Consider the following 27,276-nt stretch of genomic DNA (forward strand, 5'->3'; position numbering starts at 1 on the left):
CAATATATATCACCAGTAAATTTTGTAATAAAGATGGCTGAAAGAGGAATGTATACTCTTGAGGTAGAAAACAGTGGGAAGGAGGTTCCAAACTAAGATAAAACATGGAAGGAAGCAGCGAAAGTATTACTAGTGAACTCTGACCTCAAGCAGAATAATCCAGAGCTGGACCTCCAAAACCTACATCTCCTCACAAATAAACCACCAGCAAATAAGCCAAACCCTTTCTGATCCCACTTCCTTCATCCTAACAGTTCTAAAATCAAGAACAGAAGAAATAAACAGGATACATCACAAATCTTTGTCCCCTAAGCCCAAAGACTTTAACTTGTTATTAAAACCTTAAAAATTTACAGAAGTGAAAATATGTTATCCCAATACTAGAAATAAAGTGCAAACGTCCAGGTAAAGCTGCATATTGATTGAAACATCTTCGTCAAGTACAACTAAAACAAGAAGTATAAATTACAGGCACCAGAGCCTTTTTTGCTTTAATGGGGGGGGGGAGGGGGCGGAGGCTGAAAAGAAAAGGACTCTTGATGGCTTAAAAAAGAGGGCAGAGAGGCTAAGAAAGATACACAAGGGGAAGTCAATAATGTCAAATACAAATTTTGAGGGCTTCTCACTCTGCTTAGGACTTGTTTCAATCATTTGTGGTCACCCTGCATAAAAATTCACAGCTTAGCAAGAATACCTAGTGAGATGTCATAGTACTAATTCACTTCATTTATGCATATCTGTATTTCAACATCTAACTTTGTTATAAAGATACTTTCTTCCCAAAGGATTCTTACCCAAAACTGTACTGTTCTCTAGATCACACTTGTGATTCAGGGTGACTCTCCCCTCTTTTTCTGTCAAGCCAGTTCGCAGCTTCATCTATCTTGCTATTAAGGTTTCCTCATGTATTACTCTCAAATATATTAGTCTCATTTTCACCAAAACTCCGTCTCCAGTGTTTTGGGAGACTTAACTCTCCCACAGAGTACACAGCTGTAATTCAATTTCTTCCACCGCCACCCTTGGCCAATGGTAATTTTACAAAGTTTCAAACACTGGTTACTTTCCCTATCTATAATAGTAAATATATCTAATGTAGAAAAAAAAAATCAGTGCTTCTCAAATATCAGTTGTGAAATATCATGATGATTTAATAATAATTTCCTAAATATCACAGCTGTATATTTTATAAAGTAAAAGTGAGTTACTAGAAAAATGAGCACATATTTGAATGTTGCAGTATCAAATTATTATAGAAGTTTCTAAAAATTTACTTTCAGTTTTTTAACTTACCTCCCTATAGACAGGTCACAAATACTTCAGGGACTAGCGCCAGTCCCTGGACATGAGCAGTACTGCCCGAATGCGTATATTCTTAGTATACAACTCTTCCGGAAGTTTGTCACACACCTCACAACGATAAAGCAGCCGAGACAAATGGCTATGAACCTGTTTAATACTGTTTTTCACACCCCACATTTTACTTCAACCCGTCCCTGTAGATATAAGGCCCTCAGTCATAGTCTCTTCGCTCATCTATGATAGAATTTAAAAATTTGCTGAAGATCCTAACTCTCTACTTGTATTCAAGCAGTATCTTCTGATTGAGTACTTGCTTCAACATATTCCTCAACTTCAAAAAACCCCAACTCAAAACATCTTTTCACGATAAACGCTTCTGCATCTAGAGAATTCGCTCCTATTTAGCAATCATCAGATATTTAAATTACCACTAATTAATATGCTGTAAGTAGGTTCATGTATTGCCTCTTCAACTAGACTTCAGAGGAGCAGTAAAAACATCAATACTCTTTTTCAATTTTCCACATAGTACATAATAAGTCTGCTTACAGTAAAAACAGTTGACTAATCTGGTCCCAATAATTCACATACTCACCAGGCAAAATGCAGCATACCTGGCCCAAGGACTGGCCCAAATGAGATTTCCAGAAAATAATTTAGCTATGATACAGTAGTAGGTATGGCCTAAATATCTGTTCTCCAATATCATTATGAAATAAAATGTCTGAGTAATCATGACAGCCTGCTTAGATCAACCGAGAATTATATTTACCTAAATTTGAGTTACTTCCACTAAAATTGCTTCATTAAACAGACTTTAAGAATTACTACAATAAAAGAAAGTCTACATATGCCTTCAATTCGCAACATGTAGCATGCAACACTCTTATGCTAAGAGTTTTTCTAACACAAATAAATTTTAAACCTCAATTCAACCATTAACAATTTTAAAACATACGCAACCTGTCCCAACATAGATTCCTAACTATATAGTCCACTACTGGAAAAAAAATCTCTTACGTCCCTTCATATTATTTTAAATGTAAATGGCAAGAAAATATGGTCCTTCAAAGATATACTACGTGAACCCCAAATTTCTAAGTAGAGACTAACACATAGGTCCTTTCAGTTTAGAGAGATACTGAATTTTAAAGTTGAAAGACAACACAGCAATTATCCAGGCCATGTTCATCATTTCATGGATGTAAAGATTACAGCCTAGGAAGTTGGCTCAAGGTCACAAAGCTAGAGATCCAGGACCTCAAAAGTTCCAACACAGTGCTCATTTTACCACATTAATCTGCTTCCATTCCAAATACTGAGGTCACATTGGTAATAACATTTCCTTTTACTACTTTCTTTACTAAAATGAATTTTAAAAGAACAGGCACTATATATCCTCCTTTTTCCAATCTCCAGAGATTTTTACTATTTTCTCAAAAACAAATTTGAGTAGTTCTAAATCATATATTTCAACTTTAAGGTACAGTCCACTTAACCCTCATATTAGGAACACTTTTTAAGTGTTTATCTGCCATTCTAGTCTTACTTTCTACTCATGTATCGGAAATGGGACTTAACACAATTAACTGATTATTAAAAATGTGAAAAAGACATTAAGGGGACCCCTAAAACTACTTAAGGGCTTTGTATTTTTCCTTACACCAAATAGCTCCAGATAATTTGATTTCTAGCTTGTATCTGCTTTTCAGCATTTCAGTTTCCTTCCATATTGATGGGCTTTTGCCTATTGTCACTTCTCACTACTGCCAATGAGTCAGCCTGTGTCCAATTCTTTTCCACTTCTACTATAAGGATTCAGAAACTACATATTCCAATTTATGAGAATAGCATGTAAAGCAAGAGTAAATGTGTTCTTAATGATAGCCCATAAGGAAGTCTATAAAATCAAGCCCACACATTTTCATTTATCATTAAAAGCATTCTGTAATTACCTCCTTGATCTGATCTGTTTCAAATGGAGATAATACTAGGTACCTAAGGTACTGATGTCATTTATACCTGACCCCATAATTCTTGAGAATATCTAGGCTTCTTGAATTTCATTTTATACTACCCTCTGATCAGATAACTTCCTAAAAGCATCTTAAACTTATATCAGTTTCCTAAAATTAATATTCTTTATATGGGGGGGTCTTTCTTCCATTACTCAGGAAACTGAAATTGGTTATAACACTGTAGTAATTTCCACCAAGATTTACAACCTCCTGAACATCTTTAGGGGCTATTGATCCTTATCAAAACTACTACCTTCTCTAGATTATTATTACTATTAATGTAATGATTCTCATTAAGATTCAAAGGCATCAAACTATAATAGAATTTCATTTCTCCTTGTCATAGAACTAAGTCCCTATAAAAAACTTCAAAATCTATGCAAGGCCTATCAACCTCAATTCCAAATAAAATTAAATTAAATTTCTAACAACAAGAGATTTTAAACTGTTTTCAAACAGGTAGAACCAATTATGAAAAGTTGAAGATTTTTAAGGTCGCCTTGTAATGAGGTGTTTAAATTAGGGGAGAAATCTTTGAAATTTAGACAAAGCAGTCAAAAAATAAAGTTAAAACATGATTAATGTGCCTGTAAAGGGTCACATTAACAGCAACTACAACATTAAATTAGATGTTTTCTTGAAAACAGAATACATTAAAATAAAATGAGCAAAAGAAGGATTTCATCCCTTCACAAAAAAAAATCTCTATTTCATGCACAGAGACAAATAAAATTCTACATATATGAAATATGTAACAAGGAAAAGGTCAAACAAAAGCAAGAAAAATATCAGTCTATAAAAGGACCCCCCCAACTTAAGAGAATATTGACCATTATATAGGTGATAACCCCAGTATCACCTCTATATTCCCTTTAGTCTCACATAAGTTTCAACTTCACCTACCTTTCTTCTCTGAGAGATGTTGAGGGCACCAAAATCATTAAACAAGGATGAAGCAGGTGAAGTTAGAGGATCTGGAAGGTAAGTTACATAAGTTTCCACACAGACAACTCAAGTAACCCACAAATCTAATAAATGTTTAATTTGACAATGCTTATAACAGTAATAAAAATCGTACACCACAGTAACAGTCAAACTCAATGCCTCACATACAGTGGATGTTCATAATACTTTCTAAGTGACTAAAACACAAATTAGAGAATACTTCTTTCAGCCAATACTCAGTACACATTTAATCAGAAGCTATATGGATTAGGGTGTATCTGTTTGCTTAGAACCAAAAGAAAAATCAAACAGAAAAAAAGAAAAGAGGACTCTTAACCATGCTATTAGTAATGTGTTTAGGAAGGAAGGAAGTCTACCTGTAGTAAATGTTTGCATGCTTGAGACCAAATCATGAGAAAAATTATAAGGGGCAGTGAGGTGGGAAGGACAGTAAACCATATTCCAAGTGACTGGACTTGGATTTTAACACTTAGGCAAGGCCTTAAAGCCATCTACTCTAGAGAATATTCCATCCTTTTAAGTTTATCACCAGATATTTTATATTCTTATTAAAAATATAGGTAAATTAAGTTTTTAAAGATGGAAATATTACATGTTTCAAAACACAAACATGAATTCAAAGATTTTATAGTTTCAAAGTTCTATTACTCTATGGCCAGAAATTACAAACAAGTGTAACTCTAAATTGTTTTTCATTTAATAAATCAGAAGAGCTTCTGAAAAGGTGTGCATGATATACATGGAAATACTTTATCTTCAATTCTGAGCTCAGTTAATCTTAAGTTTCTCATTAAATTAACTATAAAATTCTTAAAACCATAGTAAATGTTCTCATTTAAAGGAACCTTAAATCTCTTCATAATTCAATATAGACTGCTGCTTAATTTCTCCAGCTTTGTCTGCCTGAATTTTCATAGTCTGGTCCTTCATTAGAATTAACAACAATTTAACAATGCAAAGAAAGAGAAGCTAATAAAATAACAAGATGTAAAATATTTTTATGTAATTTATACACTCAAGGCACTTATAAAAATAGGTCATATTATTCACCCTTTATTCTACTTTTGATAGCATTTAAAAGTCAACATATAAACTCTATGGGAATGCTAAAAACATTACACTACTAATTAGTTTCTAATAATTTTATTCAACATAAATGTTTCTTTTTTCCTACAGCAAAAAAAGGTGAAATACCCAATTATTGATAGAAATTTGATACACACACATAAAATGCCTATCTCAGAAAATAATCAACATGCAAATTCCTATTCTCACCATTAATAATAATTGTTAGCATTTTACTGATGCAGAGTATTAACACTCCATTGTTACATATTTTTAAGAAACCATTCTTGAACATTTGTTTTTAAAATAGGATACAGAAAGATACTTGGAAATTCCGTATCAAAAGCCTTAAAAATGACCATAATCTTTAAAACAGTAATTCCATGTCTAAGAATGTTTCCAAAAGCATAACTCAAAATATGAATAGATTCATACATATAGTCCAATATTAGAGTGTATACTTTAAAAAAAGTTTTAAAAAAATAGTTTAGTAAATTATGGAAATAATAGAATTCAATTTATAATGATCAAGAAACAGTCATAATATAATTTAGAAGTACATCTAATGCAATCTTAAGTATCATGTATATACTTAGCTAAATATTACTACATATCATTTATGTATACATATGTATATATATTCACACTCAGACATAACCATTATTTGGAATTATACGGAATCCAAATATTATTTATTTGGAGTGAAAACAATAGATCGTTCTTATTCTCTTCCTTATACCCATTTATAATTTTCAAGATTTCTACAATGAACATATTATTTTTAGAGTCAGAAAAAGAAAGAGGGACCAAGTCTTACCATGGCCTGCATATGGCTTGGCACTGTCATTTAGAAGGCTGGGGGAGCTGCTACTATTAGTCATTCTCTGAAAAACAAAATAGATACACATAATATCACTGAGAAATACAGAATTAAGAATATTCAACCAATTCAGATTCTCTTTGCTTCTTCCCCTCTAATCCACTTCTCGTATTACTGACACTCTAATCTTCCTATAAATGTCACTACATGGATTACAATAATTCATGCAAAAATATCCAAATACTCTCTATAACACATCAAATGAAAATTTAACTCACTAGTCAGATATTTAAAACCAAAGTTGCACACCTATCCTGAATTGCACTTCCATAACTTATTAGATTGGGCAACATAAGTAACTATTAAGTCTCTTGTCTATAAAATATAAATTCCAACATCCATCTCAGAAGATGTGAAGTGACTATATATAAAGTCAATGAATGCTTTCTAACATCCTCTCCTAATGCGTATTACTACTCATATACCTTATAGATTCCATAAAATCAGGCTATTCTCTGTTCTCTAAACATGTTCCATGCTTTCTTATACTCCATAGCCTCTAGTCTCTGATCCTGAAAGACCTTCACTCCATAGCCACAAAACACACAGAGGAGTGAAATTAGTCTCTTTCCATCTATCCTCTACACACTCCAATGCCATCCCACCCCACCTTCACCCTTGAAAGCTCACCCTGAATCCAACCGTATCCCACCTAACCTTATCAATTCCTAAAACCTTATCTCCTACTCAACACATTTAGGAATAAATGAAGACTCTAGACATCCCCCACCACTGGAATAAACTTCACTGTTTAGCGTCATATAAATTCATACTAAAGATACCTGCATCAAGGGATACTTTGTTTCCACTGGGCTTCCAAATCCATTGACTCCAATAAAGCTGGTGCTGAAATAAGAATCTGTGAGACTCGTATCAGTTAAAGCACCTCCATCTATTCCAGGAACTGAAAAATAAGGAAAATTCAAATATTTTAATTATTTAAAAGCACAAAATATTGATATAGTTTCTGTATCTCTAAATAAATTTTAAAGTCTCAAATCTCTGTCACACTTATTTTTATTTATCTGCTCATAACAAAAGGCAGGACCAAATAAAATTGGCTCAGCTCTAAAAATCTGTTCATCAATGCTCAAGCTGACTGATTTCTTTCCCACAGATAAAGTAATTTATTTTATATTAGTCACGTAAGCACCACCAAGCATAACATGAAAAAACAAACCACACTTGTCATTTCTTTTTCTCATCATTTTCTTCCTTTATCTTTGCAAGAAGACAGAATATAAAACACTGCAATTTCTCCTGTGAACCTTCATAAAAGAAACAGATTTAAGTTTCTCAGTACTGAGAAATTCTGTTAAACTCTTAACCTATCTTATGAAACAGACCAGCAGTATCACATTAACTCATAATTCAGTAAAAACTATTCTGCATATGTAGCAATGAGATAGAGTTCAGGAATACAGATAAGCTGTTGACTTTGGGATAGGTGAATACAGAATGATTATAACTAGTAGGACAATCCATGATATATCAACAAAGTAATGGACAATCTGTTGTAGATGCTACCTCTCTGTAACTACTTGGAATGCTGCTATTTTCCAAGCTGCCAGTTAAGTACAAAGTTGTATGTTTTACAAATCAGCTAAGCTCAAAATAGACTGTCCTCTTCTAGGCATAGCCTCTGAGAACCACTGAAACCACTCCAACCCCCAACTAAGTAGAAAACTAAACAAAATGCTGATGGCTGAATATAGGGTGCTATGATCTGAATTTCTGTATAACCACAAAATTCCTATGTTGAAATCCTAACCCCCAAAGATAATGGTAAAGGAGGCAGGGCCTTTGGGAGGTGTTTAGGTCACGGGAGTGGAGCCCTCAGGAATGAGATTAATACTATAAAAGACACCTACAGAGATCCCCAGCCCCTTCAACCATGTGAAAACACAAGGTACCCATTTATGAACCAGGAAGTAGGTTCTCACCAACCACCACACAAAATCTACCAGTGCTATGATCCTGGACTTCCCAGCCTCCAGAATAGTGAGAAACACATTTCTGTTGTTTATAAAACATCCACTCTGTGGAATTTTATTCTAGTGGCCCAGACTAATACATAGGGATTCCTTGGAAAGCAATCTGAGGTAATTTTTAGTCTCTATTTTTAAGATTTATTTCACAAAATGTCCACAATTAAAATGTATTCCTTTTATAATTACAAAAAGATTATTTATAATGGTATGTGTACTTTTAAAATGATAATGAGGCATTCAAACTTTGAACTAAAGGATCTTACAGCACCTAAAGAATCAGAACTTATACATCTGTCAACAGTTACCATATAAATGTGTATGATGATAACCCACTTTAAAAAAACAAATCGTAATAATTAATGTCTGGGATTTATTAATACTCTAGCAAATCAAAAACTGGGAAGAGAGACAAAATAAAACTGGCAAAATGCTGGTCCTTGTTAAAGCTGAGTGATAGGGGATTATTATATTCTCCTCTCTACTTTTATCAAAGTTTAAAATTTTCCATAATAAAAGGTTGTAGAAAATAAGGTTAATAAATAATGGTATGTATCATAACTGTTTACAATGTGAAATGAAAAGGGAATGCATTTTTATTTATAGTATAATTAGTGTGCTTACATATATACACACACAAATTATAAGACTGTATATATATATACATATATATATACACACACACACCAAAATTTTAATCTCGTGTTATTTGGTTGATTGAATGGGAGAGATTAGTCTTTTCTCGTATTACTTTTCTATAATGTATAGTTATTTTTATAACGTTATTTTATGACGACAGAGAAATCCATAAGGGGAGAAGTTCCTATATTCCACCAAAACCCTTATAGCATCTCTTCCTAATAAAATAAAATGGCTTTCAAAAATAAGAGTACAATTCCAGAGTCAAATTATTTTTAATATAGCATTTTTATTTCAATTTTTTAAAATTTTAAATCCAATTTTCTCTTTTCTTCCTATGTTATAGAAGCTAATACAATAAAACTATTATTGAACTTGCCAGAATTTAAGTATCTATGGTCAATGTCTTACCTTAGTAGATTTTAAGCAAGATCCACTGGACTAAAAATAAGCACCTAAGCATAACAAAATACTTGCAAAACAAATGAATATTAAACTGTCAGAGGACAATAAAACAATCTTATAAACATCCCATCCTTTATAATACTTTATCATTTAGAAATATAGTTTGCCCTAATTTATTACCAAATTTCTGGTAGTGATTGAGTCTCACTATATTAAAATTGGTTTACATTCCTTTAGAATACACAATTTTGACGGGAGAAACTTTATGCTCCCTAACAAAGAAAAAACTGACTGGGCTTAACAAAAAAAAAAAAAAAAAAAAGAGGGAGGAAGGGAGAGAGTTAAACATGGCCAGTAATTAGGGTTAAAAAATTAAACATTCCACATAAAGACCCAAACTGTAAACGATTGGAAGAAAACATAGGGAAGAGCTACTTGACATTGGTCTTGGTAAGAATTTTTTTAATGAGACACCAAAAGCACAAGCAACAAAAGCAAAAATAAACATGTAGGACTATATCAAATGAAAAAGTATCTACAGAGCAAAAGAAACAATCAGCACAATAAAAAGGCAATCTATGAAACAACAGAAAATATTTGCAAGCCATCTCTCTGATAAAGGGTTAATATCCAAAATGTATAAGGAATTCCTAGAACTCAATAGCCCTCCAAAAATATCCAATTAAAAAATAAGCAAAGGACTTGAATAGACATTTTTCCAAAGAAGACACACAGATGACCACCAGCCACATGAAAAGATGCCTGATATCACAAATCATCAAGAAAATACAAATTAAAACCATAGTGAAATATCCCCTTACACCTGTTAGAATGGCTATTATCAAAAGATAAGAGGTAACAAGTTTTGGCGAAGCCATGGAGAAAAGAGAATCCTTGACCACTGTCAGTGGGAATGTAAACTGGGGCAGCGACTACTGAAAACAGTATGGAGGTCCCTCAAAAATTAAAAACAGAACAAATGATTCAGCAATCTTACTTCTGGGTAAGGTAGTTCCCCCCTCCCCCCGCCTTCTCCAAGGTTTCGCTTTCCATAGTCACCCATGGTCAACCTCAGTCAACCACATGGAAGCAGATGATCCTCCTGACATATCATCATAAGGCCAGTGGTAACCTAACACCATGTCACAATGCCTACATCATTCACCCTACTTCATTTGATCATGTAGGCATTTTGCCAACTCACATCATCACAAGAAGGGTAACAGTACAATAAGATATTCTGAAAGGGAGAGAAACCACATTCACGTAACTTTTATCACAATATATTGATATAACTGTCGTAATTTATTATTGTTCTTAATCTCTTACTGTGCCTAATTTATAAATTAAACTTTAGTATAGGTATGTATGTATATATACGAAGAAGTATAGTATATATAAGATTCATACTATCTGTAATTTCAAACACCCACTGGGGGTACTGGACTGTATCCCCTGCATATAAGAGGCCTACTGTATCCCCTGTAGATAAGACAGGATTACTACTTTGTATATATACAAGGAAATGGAATCACGATCTTGAAGAAATTTCTGCACCCCCATGTTCACTGCAGCATTACTCCAAGACATGGAAACAACCTACGTGTCCATTGACAGATGAATGGTTAATGAAAATGTGATATCTATATAGATAATATATATGTGTAAAATGTGGTATATACATATGTATATGTGTATGTATTCATACACACACACACACACAAAATGAACTATTACTAAGCCATAAAAAAGAAGGAAATCCCGACATTTTTGACATCATGGATAGACCTTGAGGGCATTATGCTAAATGAAATAAGTCAGAGAAAGACACAGTGTATGTTCTCACTTATGTGGAATATAAAAGAGCCAAACTCAAAGAAATAGAACAGAACAGTGGTTGCCAGGGACTGGGAAGTGGGAGAAATGGGGAGATGTCGGTCAAACTTCCACTTCTAAGATGAGTAAGTTCTGGGGATCTAATGTATATCATGGTGACTATAATGAACAAAACTGTATTATATACTTAAAAACTGTTAGAAGAGTAGTTTAAAAGTTCTCACCACAAAAAAAAAAATTGTAACTATGTGAAGGGATGGAGGTGTTGACTATCCCATGTGGTAATCATTTTGCAGTATATACTTGTATCACATCATCACGTTGTACACCTTAAACTTACAGATGCTATATGTCAATATCTCAATAAAGCGGAGAAAAAAAATTCCACATATATACTTACACTTAACTTTTCCTATTTTGGAAAGAAGAGAATGGGATTTGATACTTCCAAGAGTAGTTAAGAAAATCACTAACCTATGATACACTATTCTATTCTGTATAGATCATGAAGATACTAATTTTTTTTAAGTTACTAAGAATAGACCCATATCCTACCTACCTTATGAGATGCACAAACAGAAAAGGTGTGTAGAGTACTTTTAAAGTTTAAATTACATAAGCATAAGACACCTTAGAGAATTTAATTACCAAGACTAGATAATTAAGAACTTTTCACTACTTCAACCCCCTATTTTTGCAATCCACTTTAAGTAAACTTTACACCATCTCTATGGAATAATAGTTTGCACTCCACTATAAGTAAAGCTTACTATTTCTATGAAAGCTCTATTATCATCTCTATTATTATAACTTGAATCTGTACAGAATAATAAGCAATTCAACAATCACTGTGTAGATATGAACCTCAGTCTGAATGACAACTGTGGCAAGGCTGATATTACTTTTATTGTGCAGTTAAGCAAACTAAATGATTTAGGGAGATGAGAAAGCTTGCCCCATGTCCCAAAGCTAGTAAGTGACAGAACTGGGATGTAATGGCAATCTCTCGATTGCATGCAACTGCCTTCCAGTTTTTCAGAGAGGGAATTAGAATCAAAAGATGAAATTTCAAGCCTGTATTTTTAAAATGATAATGAGGCATTCAAACTTTGAACCAAAGGATCTTACGGTACCTAAAGAATCAGAACTTATACATCTGTCAACAGTTACCATATAAATGTGTATGATGATAACCCACTTTAAAAAAAACAAAAACCCATCCTCACAACTTAACTAAATAAATGTTCTCCTTCTTCTTCAGTCTTGTCCCCTCTTGATGAAACAGGTTTAACTTTCCAAAAACATCAGAATAAACCAATGTTACCCAAAGGGAATTCTGAAGTCAAGTAAATTTGGAAAAGTAAAAGTAAACCCAATTTCTTCACTACACAATTTCTCAGAGCCTGTGTCTACAATGTGAACTGTGACAACTCAAAAAGGAGATAGAGTACTTCCCAAATGTACCTAAAGAACCCTTTCTACATGGAGCACCTTGAGGGTCTAGAATTCCAAAGAACAGCAGAGTGGCGCAGCGGAAGCGTGCTGGGCCCATAGAATTCCATAGAACACACTACAAAAAGTGACCTCTGAAAATACTGAGTGGTTTTCCTCTGCCAAAGAGGGCATCATAGACAAGATGCTAGCAATGCTTACCCTATGTGATAAAATCCAAACTTCTCAGTCTGACATTAAAAAAGCCCTCAACGATCTGTTCTCAATCCATCATTTCCCAAAGGTACTAGGTTTGAGTCTCAGTTTTGCCACTTACTAGCCACAAAGTTTTGGGCAAAATGCTTATAAAATGTAGATTATACCATTACTTGTAAAATGAAATTCATACCATCTACTCTGCAAACTTCAATGAAAAATTATGAAAAAACAATAAAACAGTATCTTGTAAGAATTCTGATGGTTGCACAACCCTATAATATAATCTACTAAAACTGAACTGTACACACTTACAAAGGGTGATTATAGCATGTAAATTGTATTCAATAAAGCTGTTTTATAAAATCAGTGGAGAAAAAAGGAATTATTCAATAAATAGACTTAAAACAACTGGGTATCCATCAGGGGGGAAAATGAATACACAGATATTTCCAAAAGACCAAAGATTATAGTGTAATCAAAGTTTAAAAAATAGATAGATATACACATACACATCTATTATAAAAAGATCTTTATAATAATCGTAACATTACTGAACTCCCTCCTCCAGTCAAAATGATATACTCACTATACTTTGAAAGTCTACACTTTACAATATGGAGTACCATCAATTCCTATACCTACATGCACACACACACACACACACACAGACACCCAAATTCCTATACCTACACACACACACACACACATACACACACCCCTCTATGTTCTTCAAGACCCAGATATATGGTGGAAAAGAAAAAAATACTTGAAATTAGAGACACTGAGTTCCAATCCTACTTTTGCCACTCACTGGCTGTAGGACCTTGAGCAAACAATCCTCTAAGTTTCATTTTTTCATCTGAAAAAGAAGGCAATACCATCTCTCACAGGGTTGTGGTAGGAACTCAAGTGAAGCAACCTATGCAAAGTGCCTAGCATCCTGTCTCTTAGGTAATCATAAACATGTTTTCCTCTTCACCTGTCTCTAGAATGCACTGCCCAATTATTCCAAGCTGTTAAAACCTCTACCTCTTACCATACCATTCATTTAACTAAAAATATATATACATTTCCTTTGACCTATCTTTTACCGCTGTCTTCAACTATTTAAACCTTTAAATTCTTACATGTTTCTGTACCATCTACCCATCTAAATTATCTGTTAACTGAGATTTGGGACTACTTCTATTTTTTTGGTAGTCTAATCTAGTAGCACATTTGTATAAACACTTATTTACAGTTAAGCCCTTTTTAAAAATAGGTATCTTTAAAAGATGATAAAAGAGGGGCGCCTGGGTGGCTCAGTCATTAAGTGTCTGCCTTCAGCTCAGGTCATGATCCCAGGGTCCTGCGATCGAGCCCCGCACTGGGCTCCCTGCTCCGCGGGAAGCCTGCTTCTCCCTCTCCCACCACTCCCCCTGCTTGTGTTCCCTCTCTTGCTGTGTCTCTCTCTGTCAAATAAATAAATAAAATCTTTAAAAAATTAAATAAAAAAAAGAATCATTGAAAATGTAATTAGTTAAGATGAGGTCATTCAGGTGAAGCCTAATCCAGTATGACTTTTTTTTTTCTGGTTTCACTATGAGTTTCCTTTCTTTTTCTTTTTTCCTTTTCAAATTTTTTATTTAAATTCTAGTTAGTTGACACCAATAGGACTTACAACTTTATAAAAGGGGAAATCTGGACACAGACACATACACAGGAAGAATGTCTTGTGAAGATGAAAGCAGAGATCAAGGTGATGCTTCTACAAGCCAAGGGATGCTAAAGACTGCAGGCAAACCACCAGAAGCTTGGTGAGAGGCATGGAATAGATTATTTCTCACAACCCTTAGAAGAAAGCAACCCAGCCAACACCTTGATCTCAGGCTTCTAGGCTCCAGAACTGTGAGACAATAAATTTGTTATTTAATCACCCTCCCCCAATACAGACATATAATAAAAATAAAAGGTTAAATGGGGGATTACTAAATCAATAAACATAAGCTTTAAAAAGTATCTTAGTTGAAATTAAGTTAAGAAGTTTCTAAGTAGCCAAGATAAAGAGGAAAAAATGTAAGTTAAAAATATTCACCTAGTAAAATAACAAATACCAATTTTTTAGAGCAAAAACACTTCCTAGCACTAAGCTCTTCAGAAATTTTTATAAGGATTTTTATATATGGAGTACGGATCATCATGCATCTTCATACAGGTAAAAGGAAAATTTCTAGAAACATGTTTTATACTAATTCGCAATAGAAGTAGAAAACAGTATTAAACCACACCCAACTGAGGTAATAAAGGGCTAAGAATATTAAGTACTTCCCTTTTTAGCCATTTACCTAGACCAATCTTCGCCTCTTGAGCTCTCATCCTCTTGCTTTGAAACATTCATTTCTGGTTCTGACAGAGAGACAGATGATAGATAGATAGATAGATAGATAGATAGATAGATAGATAGACAGACAGACAGACAGACAGACAGGTAGACAGACAATAATAACAGCTGCCGCGTATTGCTTATACACACAATCTCAACAGTCCTTTAAGATATATATCATTATTGCCTATTTTGGTGGCAGTGCCAGAGATGAAATTTGAAACAAGAACAAACTTATTTGAAAGGCACCAAAAATCACTACACTACATTCCTCTCACCATTCCTACAAACTCAGACTCACCTTTACAACCACCTATTATTAAATGTCTTCAAGTACATGTGTGTCAGGTACTTTTAAGCTAAAGGATATATCCTTAACTCCTTTCTCTCTCCCATCTACCCTCTCAAAGTAGCTGCTTCATCAAATCGCTCTCAAATGCGCCCCCTATATTTCATTTCCACTTGCCTGAATCAAGTCCTTGGCATTTCTCTCTTCCACTGTCATAAGGCTACTCCAAACTGTTTCCCTATCTCCATCGTTGGAAGCCAAAAACTCCTATGGTTATCTCTTAAAGACATAGATCTTATCACTTCACTTAGCACAGCCTACAAGGGCCTTCACAATGTGGCCACACAATCTATCATCTGGTACCATTCTCCATAATATAGCCTCTTCTCCACATCAGGTGACTACAGAACAAAAGCATGCACAATGCTGTCTCTCAAAATCAGTGTCCTTTCATCTGCCTAAGATGCCTTTCTTTTCTACCAGGTATGCTTCATACATCTTTCAAAAAATAGTTCAAATATTCCCTCTTTATGAGACCTTCCAAAATATCCCTGAATAGAGTTTCTTATACAACTCTATACCTATAGAGTATCATACTATGCCAAAATTTATACATTTCAAAATCCTTTACTAGACTACGCATTCATAAATGGCCAGAACCACACAGCTTTGCATTCCCTGATACCAGTATAATACCTGGCACGAAAGTGTTCAAAAAAAGCTTGATAATTAAACTCTCTAATCAGTGCCCAGAATATACATATACTATATCATATTTACTAAGTAGTCATCTGCATAAAATATACCTCCAGAGGCAAGTTGACATTGTTTTAAAAACTGTAAGTTCTACCTGGCAAACTGGCCCTTATGAAAGTTATCACACCTTTGCACCAAGATAGACACAGCAAGGCCTAAGGGAAGACCCCCCCCCAAAAAAAAAAAAAAAAAATTCCTGAAACAGCAATTTTACATAGATCAAAGTGGCTTAACAAGAGCTCAGCTGAGGGCGCCTGGGTGGCTCAGTTGGTTAAAGCGACTGCCTTCGGCTCAGGTCATGATCCTGGAGTCCCGGGATCGAGTCCCGCATCGGGCTCCCTGCTCGGCAGGGGGTCTGCTTCTCCCTCTGCCCTCTTCCCTCTCGTGCTGTCTCTCATTCTCTCTCTCTCAAATAAATAAATAAAATCTTTAAAAAAAAAAACAAGAGCTCAGCTGAGATCTTAGTGTTTCACACTGGAATATACATAGTACACTGTTTGGAACTGAAAATTTAAGATATACATTATCACTTAGTTTCCAGAATCAGAGAGGAACTGCAATACAGTAAGACTGTGGTAAACACTGGACTCTGAGGAGCACTACAATACTACAGCTCTTCCAAGGTACACTGGCTACAAACTTGACAATAAACAACTAAATAAATTGGATTCTCAGGTGAAGCTATTTAATATTTAGCACTGCCCCTTTGATTACTAATTGAAAAATGTCTTCCAACAAGACCGTTCCAGTTTAGGATCTGTGCCAAGATAATTGCTTTTTCTATGCAATCAAAATCTGCCAAGAAATAAATGTTTTGAGAAGTTTTCCATTGTTCTTGCTTTCTCAGTAGAGTAAATGAGAATTTAATAATAGAAATTGTTTCTTAAACCAGCTTACTCCTTGTGCAAAGTGTAATCAGTGTAAGATCATCCAAACCCATAGTTTATTGAGAAGTTAAGAGCAGAGTTGGCTTTTTTTTTTAATAGCAATTATCATCTTTTAACATACTATAAAATCTTGGGGGTTATGTTTACAAATACTGCCCACACTACCCATTAAAATGGAAGGCTCACAAAGGAAGGAATATTTCATTTATTGGTTACTAACATATCCCAAGAATCTAAACAGTAGCTGACACAGAGCAAGTGCTCAGTAAATGTGTGTTAATCAAATAATTAAATAAAATTAATGAATCTCCACTTTTAGACCTAATTATACTAAGTTGAAATTGAAAGTTTGCCAAAATCTAAGTTTTTCAAATACATTATTTGTTTACATTAAATCTTTTTATAATACATACCAGAGGACTCAGCTAAAATTTTTATTTTAAAAACTGCCTTTATCATTTTTCCAAGCCTTGAGAGTAGGGAGAAAATACCCTGTCCCATCATTGTCAAGACTCTTCCTCAGAGATAGCTGACATTGCCATAAAGTCTATGAGCCATAAAAGGTCACTCGTGGAATTTAAGAGGCCCGATTCCATTTTGTTTTTCTTCACCTCTGATCTCATCCTTTCAATCAAGTATACAGTCAGATTCAGGAACAGCAATATTAAACGACAGAATAAGCTTAGGAACAGATAAGCAAAATAAGAAAGTTATATCTAATAATTTTTAAAGTCCTTTCCTGTTTTTCCAGCTCTGTCATGTTCTACCTAATATTTATGAAAACACCCTAAGGTAACCATATCAAAAATGCAGATAAACAATGAAAGACTGTTAAATAATAACACTAGTCTTTTATTAAATATACAAATGAAATTTCCCAACAAGTATTAACAAATACTAATCTATTAAGTTGCAAAAGACGTGATTTATAAAACTATCTCTAGATATGTGAGCCACTGGGAAAAAATCTTGCTGGGGCAGATTTGATATGGATGACTATTTCAAATATCTTATTTCAGCTAATAATGTATAAAATACAGATTTTTTTATCAAGCTATAATTGGCATGGAATGTTATATTCGTTTTAGGTGTACAATATAATGATTAGATTTATGCATATACTGCAAAATGATTACCGCGTTAATTTTAACATCAATCACTACACAGTTACCATTTTTTCCTTATGCTGAGAACTTTCAAGATCTACTGCCTTAGCAACTTCCAAGTAACAATATTGTTAACTATAGCCACCTTGCTACACATTACATACTCAAGAATTATTTATCTTGTAACTAGAAGTTTGTCCCTTTTGACCATCTTCATCTATTTCTCACACCCCTCCACTCCCCACCTCCGGCAACTACCAATCAGTTCCCTGTATCTCTGAGTTCAGGGATTTTTTAGATTCCACATATAAGTGAGATCATATGGCAGTTGTCTACATAATTTTTTTTTAACGTACCAAGTTTGAACCAAATTACTGAAGATTCTATATGCTTAACATATGTGCATATATTTTGTGTGAATTTATGTATAAATGTACATAATGCATTAAGATACAACAGCTTAGTGCCATTATTTGTAATAAAAGACTATAAATAACCTAAATATCCATTAAAGAGAATAATACAACATACAGTGGAATATTATGCAGCCTTTAAAAAGAGCAAGGTAGATTTCTGTGTGTGAATGTCGAACAAACCACAAGATACGCAATTCAGTGAGAAAATTCAAAGTGCTTCCGTGTGTGTGCACACGTGTATATGTGTCGGAAGGTGCTAGAAACATATAAATGATTGTACAGGCAAAGAGTATTTCTGAATGCATACATAATAAATTAGAAAGAGTAACTATCTTTTGGAAAGGAATCAGGGAACTAAAGGAGGGAGACTATTTTTCACTGGGTACCCTTTTGTGTTAAATTTTTAAACTGTGCATGTATTACATTTCTAGTTCCCAAAACAAGATGTTGTTTCCTATTTTTTTAAACTGGAATTTTTATAATAAAAAATGTAATTAAAAACTAGCTTTAGAAAAATAGGAACAGGGGCACCTGGTTGGCTTAGCCAGTGGAGCACGAGACTCTTGATCTCAGGGTGGTTGAGTTCAAGCCCCACATTGGGTATGGAGTTTACTTTAAAAAAAAAAAAAAGGAACAATAACTTTATTTTTAAAGAATATTTAAAATATTCTTTATTTATTTAAATAAATATTATTTATTTATTTAAATATTATTTATTTATTTAAATATTAAAATATTTAAAAACAGACATCAAAAAAGGGGAGAGCTTTTTTAAGGAAGAGGATTGTTATCTACATGCCAATTAACTCAGCCAAGATTAGTGAGATCAACATGCCCTTCCCTGTACTGGATGTTAAACTGCTGAGCAGTCAGTGTTTTTTAAGAGTTGTTGGGAGGGGAAGAGGATCTAAAGATCAAACATGAAGTAATTTGTTTTCTAGAATATGAACATTTAGAACACAGAGCATTTTAGAGTTAAAAGCATTTTGGACATCATGTACTCCATACCCCATCTCCCATTTTACAGATAAAGAAACATTATTTCCAAATGGACTAAATGACTAGTTTAAGACCACAAAGTTGATTTTGTAAGAGCACTAAAATCAAAATCTTTGTACTTTGGCTTTCTAACAGCTATATGAAAACAGTACATAAAACAAGTATTTTATCATATTCCACTTATATAATCTCGGACTAAACTTTTATAAATAGGATATAAAGTTAATATGGAAAAAAAACATGAGAAATACTGCTACAAAACTTAAGTGTGTGTGCATGCACACACAAATTATGGACTGAACTGTTTTCTCTCAAAATTCATATACTGAAGCCCTAACCCTCAATCTAATTGTGTTTGGAAGTAGAGCCTTTACGAGGGCAAAAGCAGTATATTAATAACTATTAACCCCAGATAATAAGATGAGGAGATTGGTCTCCTTTGACTTTTTACACTACTGCTCCAATGGAAATTTTTAGAAAAAACCGTTGAGGGCGCCTGGGTGAGACTCAGTCGTTAAGTGTCTGCCTTCGGCTCAGGTCATGATCCCAGGGTCCTGGGATCGAGTCCCACATCAGGCTCCCTGCTCGGCAGGAAGCCTGCTTCTCCCTCTTCCACTCCCCCCGCTTGTGTTCCTGCTCTCGCTATATCTCTGTCAAATAAATAAATAAAATCTTTAAAAAAAAAAAAAAAGAAGAAAAAACAGTTGAGTTTTGTAACTAAAAAAAAATTAAATAAGTGAAAATCAACCCTAAAATATATAAATAAATATTCAAGTCTGTCAATAAATGCTCCTAGCACAAATCTTTAAAATATCGTTTCTGGGTTACTGTAAATGTTCATCACTTTGTACACAAAGTAGATATGCCTATAGAAAAGCAAACCAAAAAATGCTGTCCCATAATAAATTTCCTGAGTTAAAAAACAGAAAAATTCAGCAATAAATACAAATGAACTCTTGATACACACAACTTGGCTGAATCTTGAGAGAACTGTGCTTAGTGGGGGCGTGGGGGACTAATCCCAAAAGATTTCATGCTACGTAAGTCCATTTAAACATTCTTGAAATGACAAAATTATAGAAAGGAGAGCAAATTAGTAGTTGCCAAGTTTGGGGAGGGAGTAAGGGAGGGTTACAAAAGGGCTACTAGAGGGTGATAAAACTGTTCTATGTCTTGGACTGTGTTGGCAGGTACACAAACATATACGCAAGAAATTCCACAGAACTAACTGCACATGTGTGGGCACACACGAATGCAAATCAGATTACAGAAATATGAATATGAGTGGGCTGTATCAATCAATGCTGGTTGTGATACTGTACTACACTTAGGAAACATGTTACAGTGGGAGGAAAATGAGTGATGGAACAACAAGTTCTCTGTGTATCATTTCTTACAACTGCATGTGCCTCTCTAATTATCGCAAAATAGAAGGTTAATTTAAAAAGTAAAAAATCCGGGATGCCTGGGTACCTCAGTTGGTACTGAGTGTCTGCCTTTGTTCAGCTCAGGTCATGATCCCAGGGTCCTGGGATCGAGTGCCGCATGGAGATCCCTGCTCAGCGGCTCCCCCTGCTTGTGCGCACTCTCTCTCTCCCTCTCTCTCTGACACATAAATAAAATCTTAAAAAAAAAAAAAAAAAGTGAAAAATCCTATAAAAGGGCAAAAATATGAAGATATTTTGCTTTGTTTTGGCAACCATTTATCTTCTTACATGGCTATTTCAAATGCATGTTTATGGAAAGAGTGTGCACCTTTATGCACTTTTATTCATTAACTGAATCTTACCTCAAATTATGATAATACATCCCTCTTTGAATATTCCTCATAAAACTTTTCAAGGCTTAATATTATCTTATACATGTGTTTGTATTCTCCTCTACAATACAATCTGCCCTCTCCTTTAGGGCAGAATTTCATTTCATTCAATGCTTTATTCCTATTCCTAGTTTAGTCAAAGCTTGTCCCCTTGCAAGCACAATATAAAATGAGTGAAATGAATGGAATTATAAAGTCTTTGTTATACAGTGTGTGTATTATCCAATAAAAATGCTTAAACCTATACCAACTATCCTAATGACAAATTCCCACTACTCTCTTTCCTGTTAGCTGATACAGGTAAGTGTAATCCTGACTTAAACAGTTTGCCACACACATTATATAATCCAAAGTAAATGAACTTTAATTTATCCACCGTTCTCTTCCATTTGGACAGACAACCACAGCTTAATAATCTAGGTATTTCACTAGTCTTAAAAGTATATTCTCAAAAACTGGAGAAGGAAAGAAAATATACAACTTACAGACTTATTATTAACAATACTGAATAAGAGCGGCAACTACGACTAAAACCTCACTATGGCCCGAGCAATGCACTGACAGTGTCATATGCAATCCCACTGCAACTCTGAAGTAAGTGCTATTGTAACCCCCATTTTTAAAATAAGAAAAACTGAGGTTTAAAGGTTTAAAATTTAAACAAGATCCCAAACTAATAAGAAAGCCAAGATTCCATCACAGATGTGTCTTACATCAAAGCCTTCACTGTTAATTAAGGAGTCGAACTGAAAAATATGTCTGTTTTTGGTAAAATAAATCCACTGGATTTCAAATAATGTACAAAAAATATAAACATTGGCACATAGTTTAGCTGCTAAAAATTGAGCACCCTGAAGATTAAAAGTCTAGCTAGCTGAAAATTAGAATTACATTATTAAAATGTCAAGAATCAGTAATTCAATTGAACCCAAATCAAAACACATTTAAGCCTCAGAAGATCCCAAGTCCAACAGAAATACAAAATGTCAAAAACTTAAATTCTTCTTCAGGGGCACCTGGGTGGCTCAGTTGGTTAAGCGCCCGACTCTTGATTTTGGGCTCAGGTCGTGATCTCAGAGTTGTGAGATGGAGCCCCACTTCAGGTTCCACCGGTGGGTATGGAGCCTGCTTAAGATTCTACTTCTCCCTCTGCCCTCTTCTCCCTCTACCCCCCAACCCCCCACCACCACTCCCAGGGGTTCTCTCTCTTAAAAACAAAACAAAACACTTAAATACTTCTTTACAAAAAATAAACTTATTTGCCAAACAAAAATCCTGATTGCCAGAACATGTTTACTACTACACTGCCAGGTGAGCAGAGGAGCTGGAGAGCTGGACTAAGAAAATGTAATACTCTGTATACATAAAAGGTAAGCAACAAATTAAAGTATGGTTCCTTCACAAGACTGAAACATCACTGCAATTAAGTATATTAAGAAGAAAAAGCCTTTGTGCTTCAGTTTTCCAATACTTGCAAAATAAGGATAAAATTTTCTCTTGCATTTACCTCAAGTTTTAACATGATCTGAAACACTAACAAAGCAATTCTGCTTTGTGACGTAGTAAAGCAAGAGTCAAAAACTCAAACGCCTTAAGTAGCCGGACACATAAAAATCACATCTAAGTTAGCAAGGCAAAACCGAGAGTCTTGCCCCAACAGTCCTAATCCCAATACAAGTAAGAGCTGCCCTTCAAAGGAAGTCAGAAATCTACTTCTATATTACATCTTTTGATTTTTAAATGTTAACTAACTACAATCCACACACATGCAAGAAAAAATTATCCTATAAATTTGAGCCACCAAAATGGCTAAAATTATAAGACCGCTAATACCAAGTATTGGTGAGAATGCAGAGCAACTAGAACTCTCACACATTGCCACAGGGAATGTAAATATGATACAACCACTTCAGAAATCATCTACTAAATCTGAACACATGCATACCCTATTATGACCCAGCAATTCAACTCCCAAGTGATCCAACAGAAACCTTGACTTTTTCATCAAAAACCATGTTCAAGAATGTTCAAAACAGTGTTTTTAATAGACAAAAATTGGAAACATTCCACTGCCCACCAACAGGAAAATGAGAAAATGAAATGTGGTATACTCATGCAATGTAACACTATACAGAAATGAGACTACAACAGGCTGTTTCTACATCACAGGAATGGATCTCACAGATATGTTTAAAGAAAGAAGCCCATTCCTATAAAGTTCCAAAAAAATGAAAAATGAATCTACTGTGTCAGAATGTAGTGTTAGAAATCAGAAGTCACATTTGAGAAAGGGTACTGACTGAAAGGGGGCAAGAGCAGGACTTCTGGGGTTACTGATTAGGTCCTATTTCTTGATCTAAGTACTGATTATAAGCTGTGTGTTCATCTTGTGAAAATTCCAAAAACTTCTCATTTGTACACTTTTCCCTGGGTATGTATACCTCAATAAAATCTTTTAACCCACACATGCACACACCAAAGATTCCATGTAGCCCAAACAAAATATTCCTGCAGGCAGATCTAGCTTATCAGAGCAGATCAGTTTATGACCTCTCAGCTAAGGAAGAGCTGTACAATCTTACCTTTAAAGAAGAGCAAAGAAAAAATAAAACTGTGATGCTAGATGATCAAGGCAGCAACTAACAACATTTAAATTTCTCCTGATAGCACTACCTCTTAGAATGTGTTGCCTAGCTTAATTGTCTCATGCACTTAACAAATCAAGCCTGTTTCCAAAGATACAGCAAAGAATCCAGTAAAAGGTGGAAAGCAAACTAAAAATTAAACATTTAAGTGTAAAAATTCAAAGCAGCCATTAAATTACCAACACAATCTTCTTCCCTGATTCCTGAACAACTTTACTTGCCACTCACTGTATGAAGCCATTTGCTCTCATCTAAAAGGAGTCACAACCTACATACTACTCAGTTACCAAGAAGTCTACAGGAGAAAAGAGGAGCCTCAGGCTTCACCCAGGCAAGTTAAAGCAAGCCCTACAGAACCTAAATACATAACTCAGCTATTTAATCAAATCTGTTAAATGACTATTAAGTTTTAAAATGCCTTCTTTTGCAATAACTACCTGTTCTCTCAAGATCCTATATCCCAAACAATTACTTTCCTTTTCTGAGGTATGGAATGATCCTCACCTTTGAGCCATTGCCAGTATCTTTCCTCCACCTCCCATCTTCACCTGTTTACAATATCATGCCTTATCTTTCATGTCCCAAATCTACCTACCTATGTGTATTAGAAAATCCTAGAAAGATAACATTAAATCAAATGCCAGCATTTTTGAAAATGCCTTTCTCTACGTAACAAAACTACCAATTAGTTTACCCGTAGTATTCAAACACTTTTAAATTACTTTGAGCCACAAATCATGGGACCAGCAAAAAGTTTACCTTGAAAATGCAAAGTTGCTACTCCAAAGTGATAAATTTCCACGAATGAAGTAACCATTTTTTACAAAACACTTTTAGTTACAAATTAATTTTCTGAGCATATCAATCTGGCCAAATGCATCTACATTAAAGTTAGGTCCATCACAGCAATCTTTTTTAAAAAAGCAAATCTCTGGGAAAACACTAAATAATCCTCATAAAGCAAGTAACTGCTAAATAAGGGGGGGGGGACAAAAATGTATTAACGTCCAAGTTGCCTATCAAATTATTTTAAGATCTAAAAACTGTTTAGAATGCCCAAGAAAGTAAGCCTTCCCCCTTTTGGTTTAGAAATAGTCAATATACTGAGAAACAAAAAAGAAAAATCTGCCACCTGCTCTGCTTCTTGCTTAAGAGCAACCTTCTGTAAAATAGATTGCATTTACACTAACAATTGTAAACTCCACTCATCAAAAACTAAAAAGTTGCAAAGCAATAGATAATGACAAGTGAAAAAGTAAAAAGTACCAACAGCTTTAAGATACTCGAACTCAAGTGCTCAGTCGCACACAAGTGAACGCTGCACAGGACATGTTTTAAAGGCTCCATGCTGAGTTTGCTGGATACCAAGTTGGAGAAGACAGGATCCCTAATGACACCCAGCAAACTTATCTTGGCTTCAAGAAAACTATGCTGAAATGCGAGTCTTGATATATTCCTAATCTGAACTCTCGACTAAACCTAAACACAACATAAAAGCTGCTGTCCCTTCACTCCTAATCCTTAGAAAGCATCCTGCCTGGAAAATCTTTCTCCCATAAGCCTCACACAAACTTTTTCCGTTCTTTCAATCTACTCTAGGAAGCCTCAAGCCCGCCCATCACCTCCCGCCCCCTACCCACACACACCCACTAGGGAACCTCAACACTCCGCAGACACCACTCCACACGGGCACGCAAAACACATGTGCCTGCAAACCCAACCCCTTTCCACACACCCCCGGAAACGACACCCCCTTTCTCACACACCGCACGCCACAGCCCATCCCCCTTCCTCCCCGCCCCCACTCACAGCACCCCAGTCCACCCACCCACGTACCGGGGAACCCAGCCTCCCCTCACTCCCCGGCTCGCCTAGGGCTGTGAGGAGGGGAAGCAGGAAGAAGGAAGGAGGGCTCAGGCCCGGCCTAGGCCTCTCAGACCGCCTAGGGAGGTGAAGGGGGGGGGGACCCGCCGGCAAAGCTCGTTGCAGGGCCTCATCCGGGCCCCCTCCAGCCCCAGGCCTTCGCTCCGCCGCCGACCCAAGGCCGGGGTGGCCCTCCCGGCCCAGACTACACTTACTTGCCAGCCGCGGTCCATCGAGTACCCCGCTGCTACCTCCTCCGCCGGCTGCGGCTCCTGCACCCGGACCCCCTAGGTCCGGCTTCTTGGGCCCCGGGGGCGGCCCGGCTCCCCCGCCCGGGACTGCTCCGGGCGGAAAGGCGGCCACGGGCGCGCCCGCCAGAGCCAGGGGGACGCTGTTGCTATGGAGGCCGAGGGCCGGGGCAGCTCCGGCGGCCGGGTCCTCATGCAGGAACTGACACTCCTCCCCGTAGAAGCAAGTCTTATCCTTAGCGTAGTAGCGGCAGTACTTCAGCTTCACTCCCGCCGCCGCCCCGCCGGGGACACCCCCAACCCCCGGCGGGGCCACCACCGCCACTGCCGCCGCCAGCGAGGAGGAGGAAGGGGAGGCGGCGGCCGAGGGGGGCGGGAGGCCGCCGCCACTGTTCATGGCAACGCCGCAGCCTCGTCTTCCGCTGCCGCCCGAGGAGCTGCCACCGCCGCCGCCACCATAGACCGAGGAGGGAAGGAAGACGCTGCCGGTGCCGGATAAAAGCCTGGGCGGGTGGGTCTGTCCCGCTGCGGGAGCCGGAGCCGCCCGGGGAGAGGGGGGGAGGGGAGAGGGGAGGGAGGAGGGGGTAGGAGGGAGGGGAGGGGAGGGGGAGAGTTGGGATTCTCTCTCACTCACTCTCTCGTTCTCTTTTCTTAAAGGGGCCGCGCGGGACGACGGGGTGGGCGCGCGGGCCCAGACGGGGCCTTCGAGGGCGCGGGCTAGGGAAAGGGGAGCGGCGGCGATGAACCGGCTGGGAGGGTGAAGAGGCCGGTTTATTTTTAAATTCTGCCTCCACTCGCTCTCTCGCGCTCTGGTTCCTCCGACTTGTTTATTCCATTTTCCTCTTCCTGAGAGGGCCGTCGCCGCTGCGCAGGCGCGCCGAGGCGCGGTGGGTTGTGGGTAGCGGGAGCGCGGGGGGAAGGCTCGCCAGGCGTCCGGCCCCCGGGGCATCCGCGAGCGGACCGGCGGTTGGATGGGCTGTCCGCGGTGGCCTTCCCAGACGCTGATCGGGGTGGTGAAGTTCTCACGAGACGAATACCTTCCGTTTTTGTATATCCTCTTATTTATAAAACCAGGCGTCCTTTTTTCATTGAAAAGACAAAATTAACAGAATGTAAACGGTCAGTTTGAGGGGCCGC

General features: G+C 36.5%; 1 protein-coding gene across 7 annotated transcripts in view; it reads right to left on the reverse strand.

Moving 5' to 3' along the window:
- The window catches only part of PAN3 (poly(A) specific ribonuclease subunit PAN3), a 130,019-nt gene extending 102,994 nt beyond the window's left edge, over positions 1-27,025 (reverse strand). For 4 of the 7 annotated variants that reach the window (XM_045869247.3, XM_045869246.3, XM_045869245.3 and 1 more), the window contains exons 1-4: positions 26,107-27,023; positions 7,014-7,135; positions 6,169-6,235; positions 4,224-4,294 (exon numbers count right to left, since the gene is read on the reverse strand). In XM_045869247.3, the coding sequence (XP_045725203.1) occupies positions 4,224-4,294; positions 6,169-6,235; positions 7,014-7,135; positions 26,107-26,536 (690 nt within the window). In that variant the 5' untranslated portion in view covers positions 26,537-27,023. Of the gene's footprint in view, positions 1-4,223; positions 4,295-6,168; positions 6,236-7,013; positions 7,136-26,106 lie in introns of all 7 variants that reach the window. The other 3 variants (XR_010410061.1, XM_045869244.3, XM_045869249.3) reach the window with 3 other exon arrangements.
- Between the last annotated feature and the right edge of the window lie 251 nt (positions 27,026-27,276).

Source organism: Mirounga angustirostris, unplaced genomic scaffold (genome assembly GCF_029215605.1).
Source record: "Mirounga angustirostris isolate CCGP_5_RB_7025 unplaced genomic scaffold, mMirAng1.0.hap1 SCAF_3, whole genome shotgun sequence".
NCBI lineage: Eukaryota > Metazoa > Chordata > Mammalia > Carnivora > Phocidae > Mirounga > Mirounga angustirostris.